The sequence below is a fragment of the Camponotus vicinus genome, unplaced genomic scaffold (genome assembly GCF_025532165.1).
Source record: "Camponotus vicinus isolate PSW18456_S1 unplaced genomic scaffold, iyCamVici1.0 SCAF_6, whole genome shotgun sequence".
Lineage (NCBI taxonomy): Eukaryota > Metazoa > Arthropoda > Insecta > Hymenoptera > Formicidae > Camponotus > Camponotus vicinus.
The window spans coordinates 13,223,347-13,243,891 of NW_028141978.1; the positions used below are offsets into that span (position 1 = coordinate 13,223,347).

Sequence of the window (20,545 nt, forward strand, 5' to 3'; positions counted from 1 at the left end):
CGTATGACAAAAAGAGTTTAGAATCATTAAATATTGTAGAAGTGACACACATTATATATAATACATTATATATATTTGACTCACATTATATATATATTTTTCAAACATTTATATATTAATTTAATCTATGTATTCAAAAACAGACGTTTTTTTAAACTTCAATACCTACTTTAAATCATCGTATTTCTTATAATTTTGATTTTTGGACTTTTTGTCTCAGAAAACTTTTGATCAGCATCACTTAAACTACAACATATTTCAATTCCAGTCAATTTGACCGAAGCCACTTCTTTCATATAAAATGTGCGGGGTCCTTTATTTTACATGTTTATTGTCAACGTTATATGTGAAAAATCTACAAATCTATTTCAAAATAATTAGCTAATCAATCGAGTTTAATGTTAGATATTACTATTTTACGTAAGCATCAAATTTTGAATACTTGAAAAATTCTAATATTAAATTTTAGTATTAAATTTTTATTTTATATTATAAGTTCAGGTGTATAAATAATCTTTTTAATAAAAAATTTAATAATAAAAAATAAAAAAATTTCTCTTTCTTTTAATATGAATCTTAGAAATGACATCAAAAACTAAAAGAGATAGAGAGTGTAATCTATCTTAATACGAAATCTATTTTTAATTCTTTATTTATGATCGCTATTTTTAATGAGCAAGAGATAAATTGATAAAATTGTAGTATCATCTCATTTACACAGAACGCTATCTTTTGCTTTAATTTTGTTATCTTGATACATTACTAATGTTGCAGATCACTTTAACGAATTAAAAAAAATGGAATACTAATACGTGACAGAAAGAGTTAAAATAATTTATATAATTATGATATAAAATAATATTTTATTACGTTTATCACTATTTCTCATGCTTCCACTAACAAGTTATATCTGTTTACCTTGTACCAATAAATATTTTATGTCCAGAAATTATTATAAAACAAGACTGCAATTTTATGCACGATATCTTGTACGTTATATTGCATTTTAGCAAAATACAATATAATACATGAAGGAGAATAGTATGAATATATTTGTTATATTTCAAAATCTACTGTATTCCAAAGTCTGTTATTTATTACCTTGTCACTCATATATCTATTTCAATTTTTTATTTTTTTTAAAGTTAAATTATTTTCTTTTTCAAACCTGTTTATGTATATATTTCTGGTAGTTATGTTTTTAAATTTGGAAAAATGTTCTTTATAAGTTATTTATATACAGGGTGTCAGGGAAATTTTGACCCACACGAAGTGAGGAGGTAGATTGGCTCAAATTAAGAAGGAAGGACTTGTACTGTTTTGTTATTCGCAATAATTAACGAAAAATTAAATAAAGAATATCGGCCAATCTGCATGAGTAGAAGCGCGCGGCGACGAGAGTCCCATTGTAATCTTATACTAGGCGCGCGGCGAAGCGATGGGCGGATCGCTCTCCGAGACATGATGGTGGCGTGCGATATATCGCAATACCGCGCCGAAAAATGACCCGTCCTTTTAGTGGCGAGAAAATGATGCGCTATCATTTCCACACCACCTTGCGGTAAATAGCATGGTGCGCTTTTTTTATAGTGGTTTCCCCCATAGGCCTATTCCACTCTCAATTTAAATATTTGTGAAAATTGTTCAAAATGCCGTTACTGTACGCTGAATGTATCGTAAATGTAAAAAATTGATGATGACAGTACCTTCACAAAAATTGATCCGTGGTTGAAAATCCCTCGATAAAATGTGTTACACACGTTGGTAATGATACGAGCGTAATCCGTTACACGTAAAGCGTGATGTACCGCGTATCGCGAAAAACAGTACAAGTCCTTCCTTTTTAATTTGAGCCAATCTACCTCCTCACTTCGTGTGGGTCAAAATTTCCCTGACACCCTGTATATTATCTGTAATATCACTTTCTCTCTCTCTCTCTCTCTCTCTCTCTCTCTCTCTCTCTCTCTCTCGCTCCCTGTTGCTCTCGTTCTTTTTTATACATTAAGTTTGCCAAAAATGTTAATTTCTATAAATCGATTAGGGTATTTTTGAAGAATTCTTTTTTTCTCAAAAAAAGTAATACGTAAAAATTTTATAATAATTCATAAAATTTATTTTTTATAAAAAATAATGATTTTTAAATTGCTGCAAAACAACTGAAATCACATTTAAATATGTACAAATTAAAATAAAAATATGAAATACACACATCTAATGGAATTAGAGATATATGAGCGATACATAAATGTACACACTTATGCATCACATATCAAATTAGATATTCTAATCTTGACAAGAATAAATATATATAACATTATATTCTTATCAGACAAACTTTTTGTGTGACGGTTCGCTTTTTCATAATTAATGTTTTTCCATTAAAAAATTGTTCTTGACATGGTACAGTTATTCAAACCTGTAACCGTTTCATGTCGAAGTTTTGGAAAAACATTTGCAATTCTGACAGAAACGCTTCAATAGCTGTCGCATGATTGTCTTCTTACACACGAATATGATGAACATACCGATATCTTCTATGGTGTCCATCACAAAACTACTACGTAAGATGTACAACATTGTAATATTATCAAACGGCCAAAATTCGAACGTTGTTGATATAATCCAATTTATGGCCATTATGATAAACAGCATGATAAACAGTCTCAGATACAGATTTAACCTGCAAATGAATATATCTTTTATATTTTTTGAAGTTATGATATATTTGATTCTAAATGTATGTTATGAGCGGACGCATTTTAAGTAATTTGTTTCATAAAGATAAATATTTCCTTCGAAAAAATCATAAGTATTTTACATTATTAAATATATTTAAATAACTATATAATAAATACTACTAACTTAAATTAAAATTGAAAACAACGATGTGTTTGTACAAGTGAGCTCGTATTTATGAAAATATATTGTCGCCAATAAAGAAGTCTTAAAATGATTATCCCTCTCTTTCTCTTGTATCGGAAATGATCAAAAAAGCAATTGATTTTATTAAAAGCAATACCGTTGACAAGTGAATACAGCGGGACATGTCTTATTGTTAAACAAGACTGATTATACATTGATATAAAAATGTTTGTGTACAAACCATCGCTTGTTGTCATTAGAAAATCTGCTCTCTGAGTTTCTCAGATGACGCTGTGTCCTTTTCATAACGCCCAATTTTCAATGCTGTGTAAATAGATAAGCAACTGCTACTAATAACACAGACACTTTGCGGCCCGTAAAAATACAATAGAATTGCCGCTTTCTCTAAAATTAATAATAAACTTCTTTACATCGCGTGTTGCAAATAAAACAGAAGAACATACTTCTATTTTTAAAATGAATTCTCAAAGGGTTAATTAATAAGATGTTTTGTTAATAGAGTTATGTTAATAGTGACATACACTCACCATAAGACCAAAAGCTATCGACGCAAAATTCCGGTCGGAAGTTTTTCGGCACGTTGGGAACGAAATCCATGATAATACAAATAATAATAAAAATGAAGGGACCTCCCCAAGCAAAGATAGAATATATTAATTTTTTTCTCTCTTGTTTTGCTCTTTTGCTTTTTGGTAACAAGCGAAAATCTCTGCGAAATGCAGAGTTTATTTTACAATTAATTAGTAACAAATAAAACAAATTGCGATGCAAATATTAAAATAAATATGCCTTCCATCAAATATCTTGAATGTCTGCTTTATATAAACGATAAAAAATTATTCATGCTAAATAATTTCTCAAAATAATAAATATTACCATATATTGAAATATATCGATATTTTACTAACATTAGCTTAATTTTGATTTAGCAAAGTGTTTAATAAAAAAATGAGAAATCAATTTCCGTTAAAAAGCTTGAGTATTTTGTATTATTATATAAAAAAAAAGAAAGAAAATTTTAAATGATATTGGCTTAGGAATTATAAAATTTAAAGAAATGAAAAATTACAAACAGGTTAGTAATATTATATTATGAATTTTGAAATTATATTATGAATTTATTTTAAAATTTAATATAACTTTATTAATAATTTAAAATATGTTATTTTAATAATATATTATTTTTCTTTTAACAATTGAATGCTTATAAAATACACATTAATTTTTTGTTTTAAAAAAAGCAGATTAGAAATTTCCAACAAAAAAAAATATATATTTCTGAAATGCAATTTGTGTCATATCTGCACTAAAATTATCGTTTCTCAAGCCAAATAATTATTTTTATAGTACCAATTAACAAGACACGATATATTCTTTCTGATCAATGCAAATCATTATTCTTTTTTATCTTTATGGATTGTTATAGACATAATCTGAATGTATTATTTATACATATCACACATGAATATTTTATCATATCGTGTTCGCGTCGTATAAAAAATATCACAATCTTATATAAATAAATTTATATTATAGATAAAGTATAGCATACACACACACACACACACACACATATATATATATATATATATATATATATATATATATATATATAATAAACAATTTACCTAAATGTCCACCAAATGTCGAAACTCATTGCACTTAACCAGAAAGAACTTGACAAAACACAGTAATAGCGGACTAAAGCTGCAAAAATAAAATAAACAATTTTAAATTGTCACTAATTGACAAGTATTTTATATATTATTAAGAACTGTATTATATTATAAAAAGTTTTCTTCTAACTTTAAGTAAGAATTTATCACAGAAAGCAATATAATTAATTAATATTATCAAAAAAATATTAGGCGAATTAATTTAAATTGTGTTTTACGTTAAAGTAACATAAAATATTATTTTAATTCTTTTCACTATTAATTCTTGTTTATAATATTTTAATGTATCGTACATTCTAGTATTATCGTAAAAAAAATTAATAAAAATTAAATACCAATGTACTTTTATTAATGTACGATACACTAAAATTTTATAAACACAAGAATTAATAGTGAAAAAGATTAAAATAATATTTTATTTTATTTTAACGTACAATAAAATTTAAATTACTTCGCCTAAATGTTTTTTACAAAAATTAACAAAGAAACTTGTACACACTGCATTGACTGCATTATTACATTTGGCTGTACTGTACCAATTATAAGACAGATGAAATATGAAAAATCTACTATGTCGATCGGATATAATGGTTGAAAACTTATAGTTTCAGTTATGTATGCGAAAAATAACAAACTGCAGTATTTGCGCAGCATGAAACTATGTATGTTACGAAGCTCCGGCAATATAGAATACACCACAAATATTGTCAGCAAAATCAACATAGACACTATACGGCAAATCACAAATAAAAAACTTGTTTCGTATAAGGTTTCATTTACGAGATCATTCACCATGTCCACTTTTTTATAGATGGTTTCGTACACAGCCTCCAAACAGATAAATGCATCAAATTGATTATGATCCACAACGGCCAAACAATAAAATGTTGATTCGACAAATATGTCCAAATAAGGAAGATACAGAGAGCTGTTTGCGAAGAACATATACTTCAAGTACTTGAGATAAAAGTCCGGATAAAGATAAAAACGTATATCTTCCTGGCACGGATTTTGAACGATTAGTGGAAAAAGCTCGTCCACCTTTTTATTTCCGCTCTGTATTGAATTGTTCGAGTAGCTATATATGTTTGGGAAAACATATTCATTTTCACTAGCAATGCAATTCGTGCCAACCAAGCGATCACCGAGCGGACAACAGAGCTGAATGCAAGTTGTATTGCCGCATTTTTCGTATGGAACGATGTAATTTTTATTATTATCATTATTCGTTTTGTTTCTAATAAAGTTCGTATGATTATATGTCTCCTTCGATATGTTATCCTCTTCGTTGTCACTTGTGAAGTTTCGCGGAGTGTTTGAAGATGAATTGAAAAGTAAAACTACGCAAAACCAAAATGCAAAACTTCCACCGCACATCGTCAACAATTTGTGAACTCAATTTAATTTCTTTTTAATCTGCAATTTCTTAATCTGCTATTTTTCAAAATACGTATGATATTGTTCGTCTGCGATGGTTAAATCACGACAACAACACTCTCCTTCTAAAGACAAAACTTGTAAAACTACTTATTATAAAATAATAGACACATTCGTGCCAATAATAAGACGCAATCATCATCGACAACAAACTTGCTAATGAAACAACTTAGTTAATTGTCATAGAAGAACTTATTAATCTAAATGACGTCAGGGACCGACCTAGCTCTACCCGCTTATTTTATTATTATTTCTAAACTTATAATTGCAAGTAGCTGCTTACACTGTCACGCAATAACACATGAGAAAAAATTTTTTTACAATTAGGTTAATTTAAAATATTGTATCATGTTCTGTCCTTGTCGTTACCAATTATACATATGATATAAAATACGTTTGTATATTACAGAAAATTTTATTTCGTCATGTTATATGTTACGTCCGGGGGACTCCACGATTCTTTTCTTTCCTCGAAACGATTTCGTGGAAGAAAGAAATCAAGGATCGACTTGCATTTGGAATGTAAAGCGATTATTCTTAGGAGACGCAATCATCATCGACTTGCTAATGAAACAACTTATCTATTATAAAATATACTGTATGTACAGGATACTTCGCAGAAAAAACTTTATTGCTAAGCTATAGTTTTAAAAATACTATGATATTTAAGAATTTTATGAAGCAACGGATAAATAATGAAGACTTTTTTATTTATATTAAATATATCATACGATTGAAAAATTTATCTCGAAAAACAATTAAAAAATCATTTACGGATGTAAAAAAAAATTTTATTCATTTTTTTTATCTCACATTATAGATGATGATATATCTATTTAATTGGAAATTGTGGAATTTTATGCAAAATCCGGTTTGCAGTTATTTACATCTCATGTACAATCGGAGGATTTACATTCGGAAACGATTAATTAAGTATATTTTTAGGATATTGGAGATAGAATGCCCATATAGGAATAGCCAGACTTGAAAACAGGGCCAATGCTTGGCCCGATATATGGTAACCTATGATTAGTCGATACTTGATATTCTATGTTGGCCCATGCTTGGGGAATAATTGGGTGCCATTTACATAAGAAAACGCTACACTTTGCTACAACGCCAATGCTTGGCCCGATATACGGTGACCAATGATTGACCAATACTTGGCTTACTGTATTCGCCCATGCCTGGCATTTTCAAATTTGCCAGAAAATTCTAGAAACTTGGCGGGTATAAATAGCCAACGAAAGAAATCCTCTGCGCAGTCCGTAACCGCTCTAAATTCGTTGTTGCACAGCATTTCTTTTTTTTCGCAGCAATTTTGCAGCAATCGCTCGAGTCCGAGTAAACGTTTTTTATTGTTTTGTTGCAGAAATAAATTATTATAAATATATACTTATAAAATAGTTTATAGGATGTTTTTCGATTTTTTATTAAAAATACATTAACGTATAATAATTATATATAAAGTATTCTTAATAAAAAGGGAAAAAATTTTTAGTAAAATATATTTTGATAAATGTATATTTGTAAAAATGTATTAACGCGATAAAGCAATAAAAAAAATAATTTGGCTAAGTCGAGCATCGTAAGAACGATATTATTAGCCAAGTATTGGCATAATAGATTAACCATTAATGGCGAAATATTGGCAAGATATATTGACTATTAATGGCCCATCATTGGTTACCATGTTTGGCCGTACATTGTTACCTATTGCTGGACCGAAGTTATCATTCCAGAGAAGTTCCATTGCTAGGCCAGTCATAGGCACCATTATCGCGCCAAAATTGGTGACTTGGCAACCAATTTTGGGCCAGAATAGGACTGTTAGTAAAACCCTATATGGGTATTTACATCTCACGTACAATCGGAGGATTTACACCCGGAAACAATTAATTAAGTATATTTTTAAGATATTATGTGTGAAGATAGAATGATAGTTCAAATGATGCTAACTGTTTTCGATTGATATTTTTTAATTTTTCTTTAAGAAAAAACTTTTTCATTCGCATAGAATTCTTCAAAATAATACAATTATACAGGAAATGTAATGTACAAATTGTGTACAAATTGTGTATTGTTTTAGATATAAAAATCGTGCATCAGAAAAATATAAGTCAATTGCAAATACCATTTAATACCATTTATTTGTATTCGATATTATGGTAGATTAAGTGATTTATGTATTTAACAACTCATTTATACATTATGATGTATTTATATGTGATATATGTGATAGATTATAAATTTGATATTTTTATAAATTCATATAAAAAATATTTATATGTAAATATACATATAGATATTAATGAGACATGTAAAAGGCTTAAAAAGAAGAATAAAATTAAATGATGACAGTTGTGTGTGCTCACAGTAAAATAGTCAATAGACTCATAGAAAAGAAGTAATAATAAATTTCGAGATTTTCGAGAAGAATTTGATTCAAATATCAATTTAACATGCTTTTTTTAATGATTAATTTGTGGAGAATTAATTTTTCATACATATCATACACTTATAAAAATTATATTATTTAGTGCAATTTACAAAAATATTTAAATACAAATCGCCCTCAAGTGCATAATATTATATGATAAACATTCATGGCGTTGACGGCGCAGGTGAAATATAATTATATGAAAATAAATTGAAATCAAACATATAGAGAATTTTAAACAACGGATACATTTAAAAGAGTCGTGTTCAAATATTTTTGTAATTGATTTGAATCGTATCAATTTGAAAGTTAGGATTTTATTCTCTCTTTGTATATTATTTATTTTTGTGAGAGGAAATTTATCAACATTATACAATACTCTATACAGTTCTTTACAAGATCAAAATTTTTATGGGACTACAATCATTAATTTGACTCAAATGTATTAATAATGAATTGACAAAAGATTCATTGTTAGTATGAAATTAAAAATTAAAAATAAAATTTTAATTTCTATTATGACAATATTATATTTAACTGTAATAAAACTGTCTAATACATACCTCGACAACAATTTCAGATTAGTTTCGCTGGATGTAATTTCTCTTTTTACCAACATGCCAACAGATCTGATTATTGACAGCGTTTCTTCCAGATGGAGTAATATCTCGCCAAATTGTGACATACCATGCAATGAATTCTTTTTAGCAGTTAAGTTTGTATTGGATTCATCCTTTTTCACCTTTAACGACATCACTTACAAGCAATCCTTTGGCACGCCGATGGGCTCCCCCTTGTCTCCTATTGTAGTTGACATAGTGTTGCAGGATTTGGAAAACAAAGCGCTCCTTTCCTTAAAATTTACTCCCCCCTTTTATTTAAGGTATGTTGATGATGTTCTGTTAGCCATTCCTCCTTCTTTTTTTAAAGACACTCTTGACACTTTCAATTCTTTCCATCCTCGTCTACAATTCACAATGGAAATTGCTGTAGACAATAAAATTAACTTTTTAGATGTGACTTTAATTTCCGACAATAATTTTATAATTTTTGACTGGTACCGTAAAAATACCTTTTCCGGTAGATACCTACACTTCTTATCTCAACATCCTCTTTGCCAAAAAAGAGGCACAGTAATTGGTTTAATAGACAAGGTTTTCCGCTTGTCTCACCCTGTTTTCCATTATAAGAATATTAAATTGGCTATCAACATCCTTTTAAGCAATGGATACCCTTTCAATTTTATTTTCCACACATGTGTTGACCGCCTTAAGAAACACCTTTTCAAATCAAATTCCTTAGTGAATAATACCCAGGTCATAAACACAAATGATGATCACATTACTTATTTCACGATATCATACGTTCCTTCAATTTCCGAGCGTTTTAAACATATCGTTAAGGATTTGGATGTTCGACTCTCATATTATAGTATCAATAAAATGAAAAACTTCATCAGGGCTCATAAGAATCCTCTTCCTATCTCCAATTCTATGAATGTCATATACAAATTGTACTGCATGGATTGCGATGCGTCCTACGTTGGACAAACTTGCAGACAACTGCATACCAGAATCAACGAACATCGCAGTCACATTAGACATAACACTAATTCTCAATCAGTCATCACGAGTCACAGGGTTGGTTTTGATCATACTTTTGATTGGGATGGCGTTCAGGTTTTGGATCGGGAACCATATTTGAGTAAAAGATTGATCTCCGAAATGCTATATATCAAAAGGCAAAAAAATGGTCTCAATTTACAAACGGATACTGAACGTTTACCAGAAATTTATTTAAACATTGTCAACAACTTGCCAAAAATTTAACACAATTTCTATCATAACAAATAGGTCTGCGACTTTGCGTATGTGTACATTTATACATTACTTGACTCTCTTTACCGTTTATATATAAGTCACATTTATCCGTTAAAGACGAGTCGATCTTTGTCTTCGGAGATGTTAAGTTGTCTCTATTCGTCTCCTCGGCGCGTCATTATCTTCGATGCCTGGAAGTAAGTTTTATTTCCGTAGTTTTAACTTCTTATCCCTTTAATCTTTTTAATTTTTATTTCTTTGACTATATGTTCAGTTTATATTTATTTAGATCATTTTTAATAAATTGACATTAAAATAACTTCAATCTCGTAATTTTCATGGTTAATTCTTAGTACTCTTTTCTTTCTTTATAACTTAATTTTTTTTCTTTTTTTTTTTTTGACTTTATGTTCAGTTTATATTTATTTAGATCATTTTTAATAAATCTACATTTCAATCTCGTAATTTCATGTTTAATTCTTACTTTTTTCTTTCTTTGTTCATATTATTTACATTATTTATTTAACTTATTTTACTTTTTGTCCTTTGTTTTTACATAGGCATCGTCAAGATAATGAGATACCGAGACATTTATTATCGCTTTAGACAGCACCCTTTGTAACAGACTCCGATATAAAACACTTTGTTAATTTTTCATTATATTATCTCTTATTATATACTTTCGCGCTGAAGATGACCCAAAAATAGGGTCGAAACGTTCGCTATCCTCTCTTTGTATTCTTTTAATATCAATATTTATTTGATTGTATTATAAATAAATATGTTATAACATCGACACTCGACTCGTATTGCCATTATAACTGTTTTGTTTAATTTTATATTTCGAGTCTTATATTTATTAATTTTTGTAATATTATATTTGATATAATAACACTAGTTAACATTGATTTTATCACAAAAGAAATGACAGGTCATTTCGATAGGATTTTTCGATAGGATTAGTTACGAATCTGAAACACAAAATGTTCCATCACGTTTTTGAGAAACAAGAAGTCAAACGGTAAAAAAATCCGTTGGGGTACTTTTTGAAGATTTGTCACAAAATAATGGGACGTGATAGAATTCTTTACGTGGGCTCAAATTAAAGCTTGAACCTTAAATTTTAATGTTATGGAACAATCGTCCATAAGTTATAGAGCAAACGGGCTTTTATTTTTTGACGTCAAAAACGTAACGTGATAGAACATTTTGGGTTTCAGATTCGTAATCTACAAGAAAAATCCTATCGGAATGACCTATCATTCCTTTTATGACATAAAAGTGTTGAAAAATGTTGACAGTGTAATAAATAATCACATCACTATAATAAGTATGTATTTTACATTTACAAAACAAATAATAAAATTTCATTATAACTTTTGAAGTAATAGTAGATAATGCCCAAAAAATTTAAAAAGTACATATAATATCTCTTAGATTGTAAAATATATTTAAAAAAGCTTATAAATAAATTTTTTAAAGCACAAATTATTAAATAATAAGAGAGATCGAAAAATTTTCTACGTGAAATGTGGGGTTGAGCTTTGAAGATCAAGACAAAACATTAACACATGTAATATCGTAAAGTTAATCCTCGATTAAAAAATTATGAGATATATTCCATTACTGATTAACCGTTGATTACCGATCTATATCTGATAACATTTTTTTTGCGACATTAGAGTTTAGTCTGATCGGATAAACTGTTTGTATGACAATTCCGTTGTTTGCAAGAATTCATCTTTTCCTACATGGATTTCTCTCCTGATGTGAAGGTGCTCGACGTTGCATTTATTACGCATTGAGCTTCTGGAAACAAACTGCTGCCGAATCGTTCAGTAACATCCATTTAGCTTTCTTCTTCCATAGGAATATGATAAAAATGCAGAAACTCTGTACAATGTTCATCAAATTAATAGCATACGAGCAAATTTGATGTACTATTTCCAGACAATCAGCACTGCCTTCATGAACCATTTTTGTGTTTATCACGATAAACAATACGATAAATAGCTTCAGATATGAATTAAATCTGTAAACAAGTATATATACATATACATACATACATGAAATTCTTTAAAAAGTTGTACAACTTTGAATTGTGCATTTAAATGTCTTTGTGTGAAAATAACAAATAAATGCTATTAATCAAGTTTAATTTATTTTTTAGAAACAAATTTTCGAAAAGAAAATTAAAAATCTATTTTGCTAAAAAGTTATGGTGTAACTTGGTGAAATGCTTACTGTCTTCGTTTTGTGTCAATTTGCACTTGTCAACTATCAGGAATAAAAAGAAATAAAATGGGAAAGATGTTCAAGGAAAATTTGTTATATTATATCGCGAAATATTAGTTATTTTTGCTTCCAAAAATTGACTTAACAAAATAGAAATTAACCGTTTGAAAATTTTCATGCAATAATTTCAAATTTCCAAAAAACTATTTAATTCAAATCGTAATAAAATTTCTATATTTTAAACTTATAATTGTTATAGAAGAACTTATCGATTTAAATGACGTCAGGGACTGATCTAGCCCTACCCGCTTATTTTACTATTATTACAAAACTTATAATTGCGAGTAGCTGTTTACACTGTCACACAATAACACATGAGAAAAAATTTTCTTACAATTAGGTTAATTTAAAATATTATATCATGTTCTGTCCTTGTCTTTACCAATTATACATAGGATATAAAATACGTTTGTATATTACAGAAAATTTTATTTCGTCATGCTATATAATATAATTCAATTCTATAAAGATAATTTAAGATAAAACAAATTTTAAAAAATAAAGATATTAATATGAAACTTGACAACTTACTTGAACGTCCACATCATATCAAAGGTTACTATAATTAGCCAAACCAAACTTGATAAAAAACAGAAGTACTTAAAGAAGTTGCAAAAATGGAATAAACAACATTTTATAATTATTGAGTGTTAAAATGTAGATGAACTCACCACTACGTTTCCGTTAAAAAATAGATTTATTCTATCTTTTTGTACTAAAATTTTATGGGACTGTACTAATATATTTAATAAATACATACTGATATGAAATTAAATAATATTTGGATTCAAGACATAACTCTGTAAAATTCTAAAACATAAAAAAGATATTTATTGAAGGAAATTTCAGTTAGTTGTATATTAAAGTGCATCTAAAATTGAACTTTTATTTATCATTATTTCCTATGTTTCTAAGATTTTAACAAATCATATTCAAATTATTAAAGAAATTAATATCCGAATATATTCTGTATGCATGACAAATATATTTATTGCATTGCAGTTATGTAATTTAAATATACTGTATTGTAATACAAACGGGATTTTGTATAATATCCGTTTTGATTCGAATATTCGCAATATCATTTGCGTATGCAAGGGATAAGACGCCGCAGTAGTTGCATAATTTGAAGTTATATATGTTTCGATGTTTTAATAATATGGAATACATCAGAATTACCGTTACCAAAAATAATATAAACATTATATGGAAACTCACATATATGATTATTATGTCATCGATCGAGGTATCATTATCAGTTATCGTATTGAAGATCTCGTTAGAAGCCTCTGAGCAGATGGTCACTTCGAACTTATCCCCATTCACACGGCGACAGAATATGATGTTGATTTGGCAAATATTTTATAATAAGATAAATAGAGAAAACCATTGGCAAAAATCCTGTAATCGTACTGGTAATCCTCGGGTAACAAGAAGCGGTTTTCCTGGCGGATCGTGAACAACCAGTTGAAACACTTCATCTACTCTCTTATTTTCGCTCTGCAACGAATCGTTCGTATATCCGTACACATTCGGCAAAAGATATTTTCCTCCACGGATGCAATATTTATTATCAAGTAGACGATTATCGAGAGGACAATATAACTGATAATGTAGATTGTATTGTTGCATATGTCGTATGGAACAATATTATTTTTACTGGAATTTTGAAAGAACTCGTGCGACATAAAATCGTTCCAGTCTTCGAGTCTCATGAAATTTTCATAAATTTCTCGTGATGTGAAGTTTTTCTTATTGATAATCTTCGTTGAACTCCTACGAGATTGCACAGATTTGCTTATGATCCTCATGATTCTGTATGCATGCCAAGTTCATAATGCACTGAGTTATCATTGTCATCATTATACTTAAAGTTAATATGATATTTGTACTGCGTATCGATATATTGAATATTTTTAATAGAACTTTCATACAAATAATATCGTGGCTTTTCAGTTTTCGACCATAATTTGTGGTAGAGTTTGCGTTCAGCGCCGTCAAATTGTCATCTTTCTTTTCGTTGTTCGTAAAATTTTGCTGATATTTTAACGACGAAACAACAAGGAGAAAAAACAAACAATACCAAAACATAAAATTATTTTTACACATTGTCGTACTATTTTATTTTTTTTTAGAACGTACAGTTTAAAAAAACAAATGAGATGCATAAACGTTTGATTTATATATTTGCTTTCAAAAACTTTTGATTATTTTTTAAAACATGTACTTTGATTTTGTCTTGTGACAATCAAGATTAGTCATTACATTTGAAATCTTCGAGGAGAATCGTTTTTCATGTTTATACGTGTCCATTTTTGTATACATGTCTATTCTAATATATAAATTATAATTTAAAAATTTCTGAGAACATAGAAAATATGTAAAATAATTAAATTTTCAAAACAAACGAACTTAATGTCCATTATATCTTATGTATTTTAAGTTCCGAATTTTGAATAATTAAAAAATTCCATATTACGTTTATATAACTTTAATAACTTTGAATGACTTGAATAACTTTGTCTTTACATTAATTGAAAGAATATGCGTTACACAAGTATATAATGCAAGTATGTAATCAGCTGGAATTATTATTTTTTTCTCGGCGAAATCTCGAAAGAACAGTTTTATTCTAACACTGTTATCTCTTGTAGTTACAGTTTTCAATTATATCCACTTTTAATTATATCACTAGATTTAATAGAACTAATATACTGTATATGATTTTAACTTCTCTTTCCGAAACGAACGAAAGAAGAATATGCATGTGTTCATTCAAGTCGGAGGAAATGAGATTACCGGACGTAAGGACGTAAGGACGACGAGCCATCAAGGAAATTTTCTGATTTGAAGGAGTCGTTTGGAATCTATGTATATAAAAGTATATATATATATATATATATATATATATATATATAATTATTATACAAATAGTTAAACAGAAAGTTTCATTGACAATTGGTACTGACTAATTCAGCAACAAAATTAATTAAACTTTTAATTATTTTTTTAAATATTTAATGCTTGAATAGAAAACCATGATATTTTTAAGATTACTAACGTAAAAAATAGAGTGATATGCAACAACTGATAGTGATCAACATAAGTTTTTTAATTATACTATAACTGAAAGAATTTTTTAATTTTAAATTTATGTTAATAGACACTACTAGCGCACTGTGCGCGTCATTTATTTTATGTATATATATATATATATATATATATATATATATATATATATTTAAAATATGTAAATATATTAACTATAATTTTTCGTTTCTCTTATTAATTATCAAACTGTTAATCTTTTAAATTGTCAAATTATTAACAAATTATTAATGTTCCAAATATAATGCAAAACGCAAATCGAGACAACCAATCAGCATCGCAGAAAGAAGTAATAATTGATATATTCGATTGATATATTCGAGATTCTACTTTGCACGCCTTTCTTTAGAGAGGAATATTAAATTTTTTAAATTTGTGATAGATTAAATTTATATATTATATGAAATTTTTTAATTATTAAAATATGTGTACATGATTAAAATGAAGATTTATGAATTTATGAAGATACGAAAGCTCGTTAAAAAAAATATTGAAATTTAATCATTATTTCTCATACAATTTTAATAAAAATGTAAATATTTTAGCTGTTTTTATAAAAAAAGCCATTTGCTAATTATTGGCGTTAATATTGTTCAGTAAAATCGATCGGCTTCCTTGTGCATATAATATTAAAGGTATTAAATGATGCAGTAGCGCTAATGCATCAATTCAATTAATATACCATTATTCTAATTGCTTTATAATTGATTCCATCATTTTAATAAGTGAACCATGGACCGATAAAAAGGAATTTGTACAAACTTGTAATGTCAGTTCGTTTCAAAAACCGCGGAGGTAATGTAATTATGGCGACCACTATAGAAGAAGCTTTATATCCTTTGCTGCTGACTTCGTCGCTTCTCGGTTTTGGTGCTTACTTGCCAAAGAAAATTTATTTAAATATTTTTTATAATCTGATAGTTTGGATTATTTATCCTTGTCTATTTTATTACCTAATAATCCAGTTTAAAGTAGAAGAGTGGTTTTATAAAACTTCTCATGTAACCGCTGTACTGATTTCCTATTTGATCCTCATCATATCTGTTATTACGAATATTTATTATAACAAGGTACGTATACACACACACACACACACACACACGCGCGCACACACGTGTATACATATTCTCAATATTGAAATTAATAATGGAAATATTTAAATTATTATATTTTGTGTAAAATGGATGCAGTTTTTATGCAAAGTTATATATTGTACATTATAAATAGAAAATTAAATATATTCTGAATACTGCTTAATATTGTTCTCGTTTAATATTGTTTAGAGATTTTGGATATTTATAAAAAGACTTGCTGCTGTAGACAACACGTTAGAAAAATTAGGCACTCCAAAATTATATCACAAATTGCACGTATATGCAAAACGGTTGTTAATTGGATGGTTAGTGTCTACAAATATAATCAATATGAATGATATGATATGGTGGAAAACGTTAGAAAAACAATACGTCTTAATTTTCATTTGTATTATAAACCATCATATCCACGTTAACACATTTATGGATATATTATTTGTAACTCTTCTATGGTTAGTATTGTATCCAAAATATATCTATTTTACTAGATTTTAATAATAAAAATAATTAATGCTTTAAATATATATTTCAAATTAAATATATATGTGTGTGTCTGTGTGTATGAGCGCATAATACTGATAAAAAGTATAAAATATTTTATATGACAAAAATATAATATTTTTTTAAATGTTTTCCCAAATACAATATATAATGTTTTCAAAATAAAAATGTTTTCAAGACAGCTATTATTCATGTATATTTCGCAATTTTTTCTCATAGATCATTTTTATAATTTTTAATATCAAAATAATATAGAAAATTTATATAAAAATTTTCTCTTAATAGGTAGACATAATAATTTATGTTTGATATATTTTAGACTATATATAAGTGCTTTTATTTTAATACATTTTACATTAACACAGGTATATTGGTATCAGATTTGACGAAGTAAACAAGCACATGAGATGTCTGCTAATAAAACAGGAATATGGGTTGCGATGCACGTGGAAAAACACTGCATTGACTCATAGATATATCATACGTACTAACTATTACAAACATATACTATGGACATTAATGTAAATCGACACACATATCTGTTCAAATATATCTGTAATTTCTGGATATTATGTAAAACTAATAAAATTAATAACTTTGATTTAAAACATTTAGTACATTTGAAAATCGGTGGAGGAATTCGATTTATCCAAATATCACATAACAGTTCTTTTCTTTATATAAATGTGTTTTTTCTATGTTTCTTCATTAATAAATCTTGTTTTTTTAAAGGCATCTCCATTTGGAATTGTGTCGAATTTCTCGCGAATTAAACGAAATATTTGGCATACAGATGACTATGCAAATGATAACTTATATGATATGTTTCGCAACATTTTGTGCAGTTTTTTATCTACTTGGACAAACGAAATTTCTCTCACAATTACCACTATTATATTGGCTTGATATCCAATTATGGTTATTCTTATATGGGATTAGGATCTTCTGTTTAAATTATGTTTGCGAACATGTCAGCGCTAAGGTAAATTTTTAATACAAAGTGATTCACATAACTCATAAAATTGTTTGTTTTCAGACACAGATTACGAAAAATATTTATTTTATATTCATTTGAGATTTTAAAGTTGCGCTTTGTGTTTGGAAGAAGATCTTAACGTAGATTTAAAGGCTCAGTGATTTATAACTCAGGTAGCAAGCACACATCATTTTGACGTTTCAAAGTAGTCATTCATTGACTATTCTTGACGTCACGAGTTGACGTTTTTATGATGTAAAAGTGACGGTCTAATGTCACAGATTCTTGACGTCATGATATAACCGCATTTTGACGTCATAAAATGTACCATATTTTGACGTCTTTTTCTTAGCATAATAATGTATTTAATAGCGTTGTCCAATAAAACAGATTAACCGATTCGAGAGCAACATTGAACAATTACAGCCATTCTATTCTTCAGAAGAATCTCGGATTGATTAAACTGCTTTATTCGAAAACGTTGTTAAACGCAAATATGGTAAGAAAATAGATCACAAGTTTTATATTTGTTATTATTATTTTATTTAAACGTAAATAAACTTACTTCTAATATCATATAATATTTTAACAAATAATGTCTTTCGTTGCCTGCGTTTTATAAAAATATATTTTGCCAATCAACTGTATTATAAAAAAAATGTGTATATTTTTTGGGACTTTAATTACACTCGATTGATATAGCTAATATTTTCACTGTGCACTAATTTAATGAGTACTTGAGTGGTTAAGCAACATGAGTCGTACACAGATAAACGCATGCCTCGAAAGAAAAATTGTTAAAGTCTGATCGCGAAAGTTATTTTATATAAAAAATTTTAAAAGATTTTTTTATCGGATCGATGTACTATCTAATCATATTAATAATAAAATAATCGTTAGTTTATAACTGAAATATGACGTCAAAATAATGTTATATCAAGACGTCAATATAAAGTCATGTAGCAAATTATTTATTTTGACGACATATGACCAAAAATGACCAGTTTGGAACGTCAAAATGACGTGTGCTTGCTATCTGGAAAAATTCAAGATCAAATCATTAAAATTGATCTCATAGTTCTTGAAAGTGTTAAAATGTTAACAGTTATGTGAACCGCTATAAATATATATACATATATATATATATATATATATATATATATATATATGTATATATATATATATATTTACATATTAATAATTACATATGTAATTGATTATTATTATTAATAAAATATTGATTATTTCTTTAGGCTAATGAAATGGAAAGAATTATTCATCAACTAACAGATTTTCTCCGATATGCTGATATTCGTGACGAAGTAAAATAAAATTTTTATAATACAAAAAAATATTTTACATAAATTGCTTAAATAATAATAATTCTGTATATGTGTATATGTGCATAAGAATTCTATTCGTACAGATTTATCAGTTTACATTGTATATGATATACCATCCACTAAAATTCACTGGATTGGGTTTCTTCTATTTTGGCAGTGATCTTCTGAGAAAAGTTAGTTTTTCTATATAATTATCTTCTTACTATACTTTATCATACTATAAATTATTATCAATAATTATATTATTTTATCATACTATAAATTATTATGTTATAAATTATTATTTATATACTTTTTTATCGTATTTTACATGTTTATTATTATATTCAATTATGTAATGAAAATTTATATTTTATAAATTAATCATACAGAAATGTTATTCTTTTTTTCCGTGTCTGTCCTTTTTTATGAAATAGTTTTAGATGCAATTAATTTATAATCTTTATTATAAATTCATTGTCTGCAAGATAATTTAATCTACATATTTTTGTTTAGTTTATCATGGTGTTAATAACAGTTATGGTCATCATAATACAGATGTTTCCAATATCAATATATGACAATGTTGGGCATTATTTAGATAAAATTTTATTTAGATAAGGATAAGATTTTATGCGATAAAATTTTATTCGTTACTTGTAAATTAATATCTATTCAAATAAACATTTATTTACAAATCAGAAAAAAAATGAATATTTTACTAGATATATTATGGTTTATGTAAAATTAAGATATTATTTTAAGCCTCATAACTCGAAAAGTACTCAATGAAAAAAATACTTAATTATACTGTTTTGGAAAGCTCTCGAGATGAGCTGCAAGAATATGCAATAAAAAGTAGGCAGTTCCGTTTAAAAAATTGAAGGTGACCTTCAAGTAACTATTCAAGATCAAATTAATGATACCATCTTATGGCCCCCTTTAAGCCATACAACTATTGTCTGAAACATTTTTTTTCTAACTCTAAGTAAT

The 20,545-nt window shown here is 27.5% G+C and overlaps 1 protein-coding gene and 1 pseudogene across 1 annotated transcript; one reads left to right on the plus strand and one right to left on the minus strand.

The window, feature by feature from the left end:
* Positions 1–2,342: 2,342 nt before the first annotated feature.
* Positions 2,343–5,964, minus strand: LOC145973596 (putative G-protein coupled receptor Mth-like 10; annotated as a pseudogene).
* Positions 5,965–17,083: 11,119 nt separating this feature from the next.
* Positions 17,084–19,561, plus strand: LOC145973231 (uncharacterized). The gene is made up of 4 exons (XM_083102475.1): positions 17,084–17,205; positions 17,620–17,775; positions 17,987–18,236; positions 19,484–19,561. The coding sequence occupies exons 1-4, from the start codon at positions 17,084–17,086 to the stop codon at positions 19,559–19,561; spliced, it is 606 nt and encodes a 201-aa protein (XP_082958601.1).
* The last annotated feature ends 984 nt before the right edge of the window (positions 19,562–20,545 follow it).

What these genes read in the sequence shown, in the direction of transcription:
- LOC145973231 (XM_083102475.1), top strand. Translation starts at nt 17,084, where the DNA reads ATGAATGATATGATATGGTGGAAAACGTTAGAAAAACAATACGTCTTA. An exon ending in TTATTTGTAACTCTTCTATG is followed by an intron (nt 17,206 to 17,619) that starts GTTAGTATTGTA and finishes ACATTAACACAG; the next exon opens with GTATATTGGTATCAGATTTG. An exon ending in CATATACTATGGACATTAAT is followed by an intron (nt 17,776 to 17,986) that starts GTAAATCGACAC and finishes GTTTTTTTAAAG; the next exon opens with GCATCTCCATTTGGAATTGT.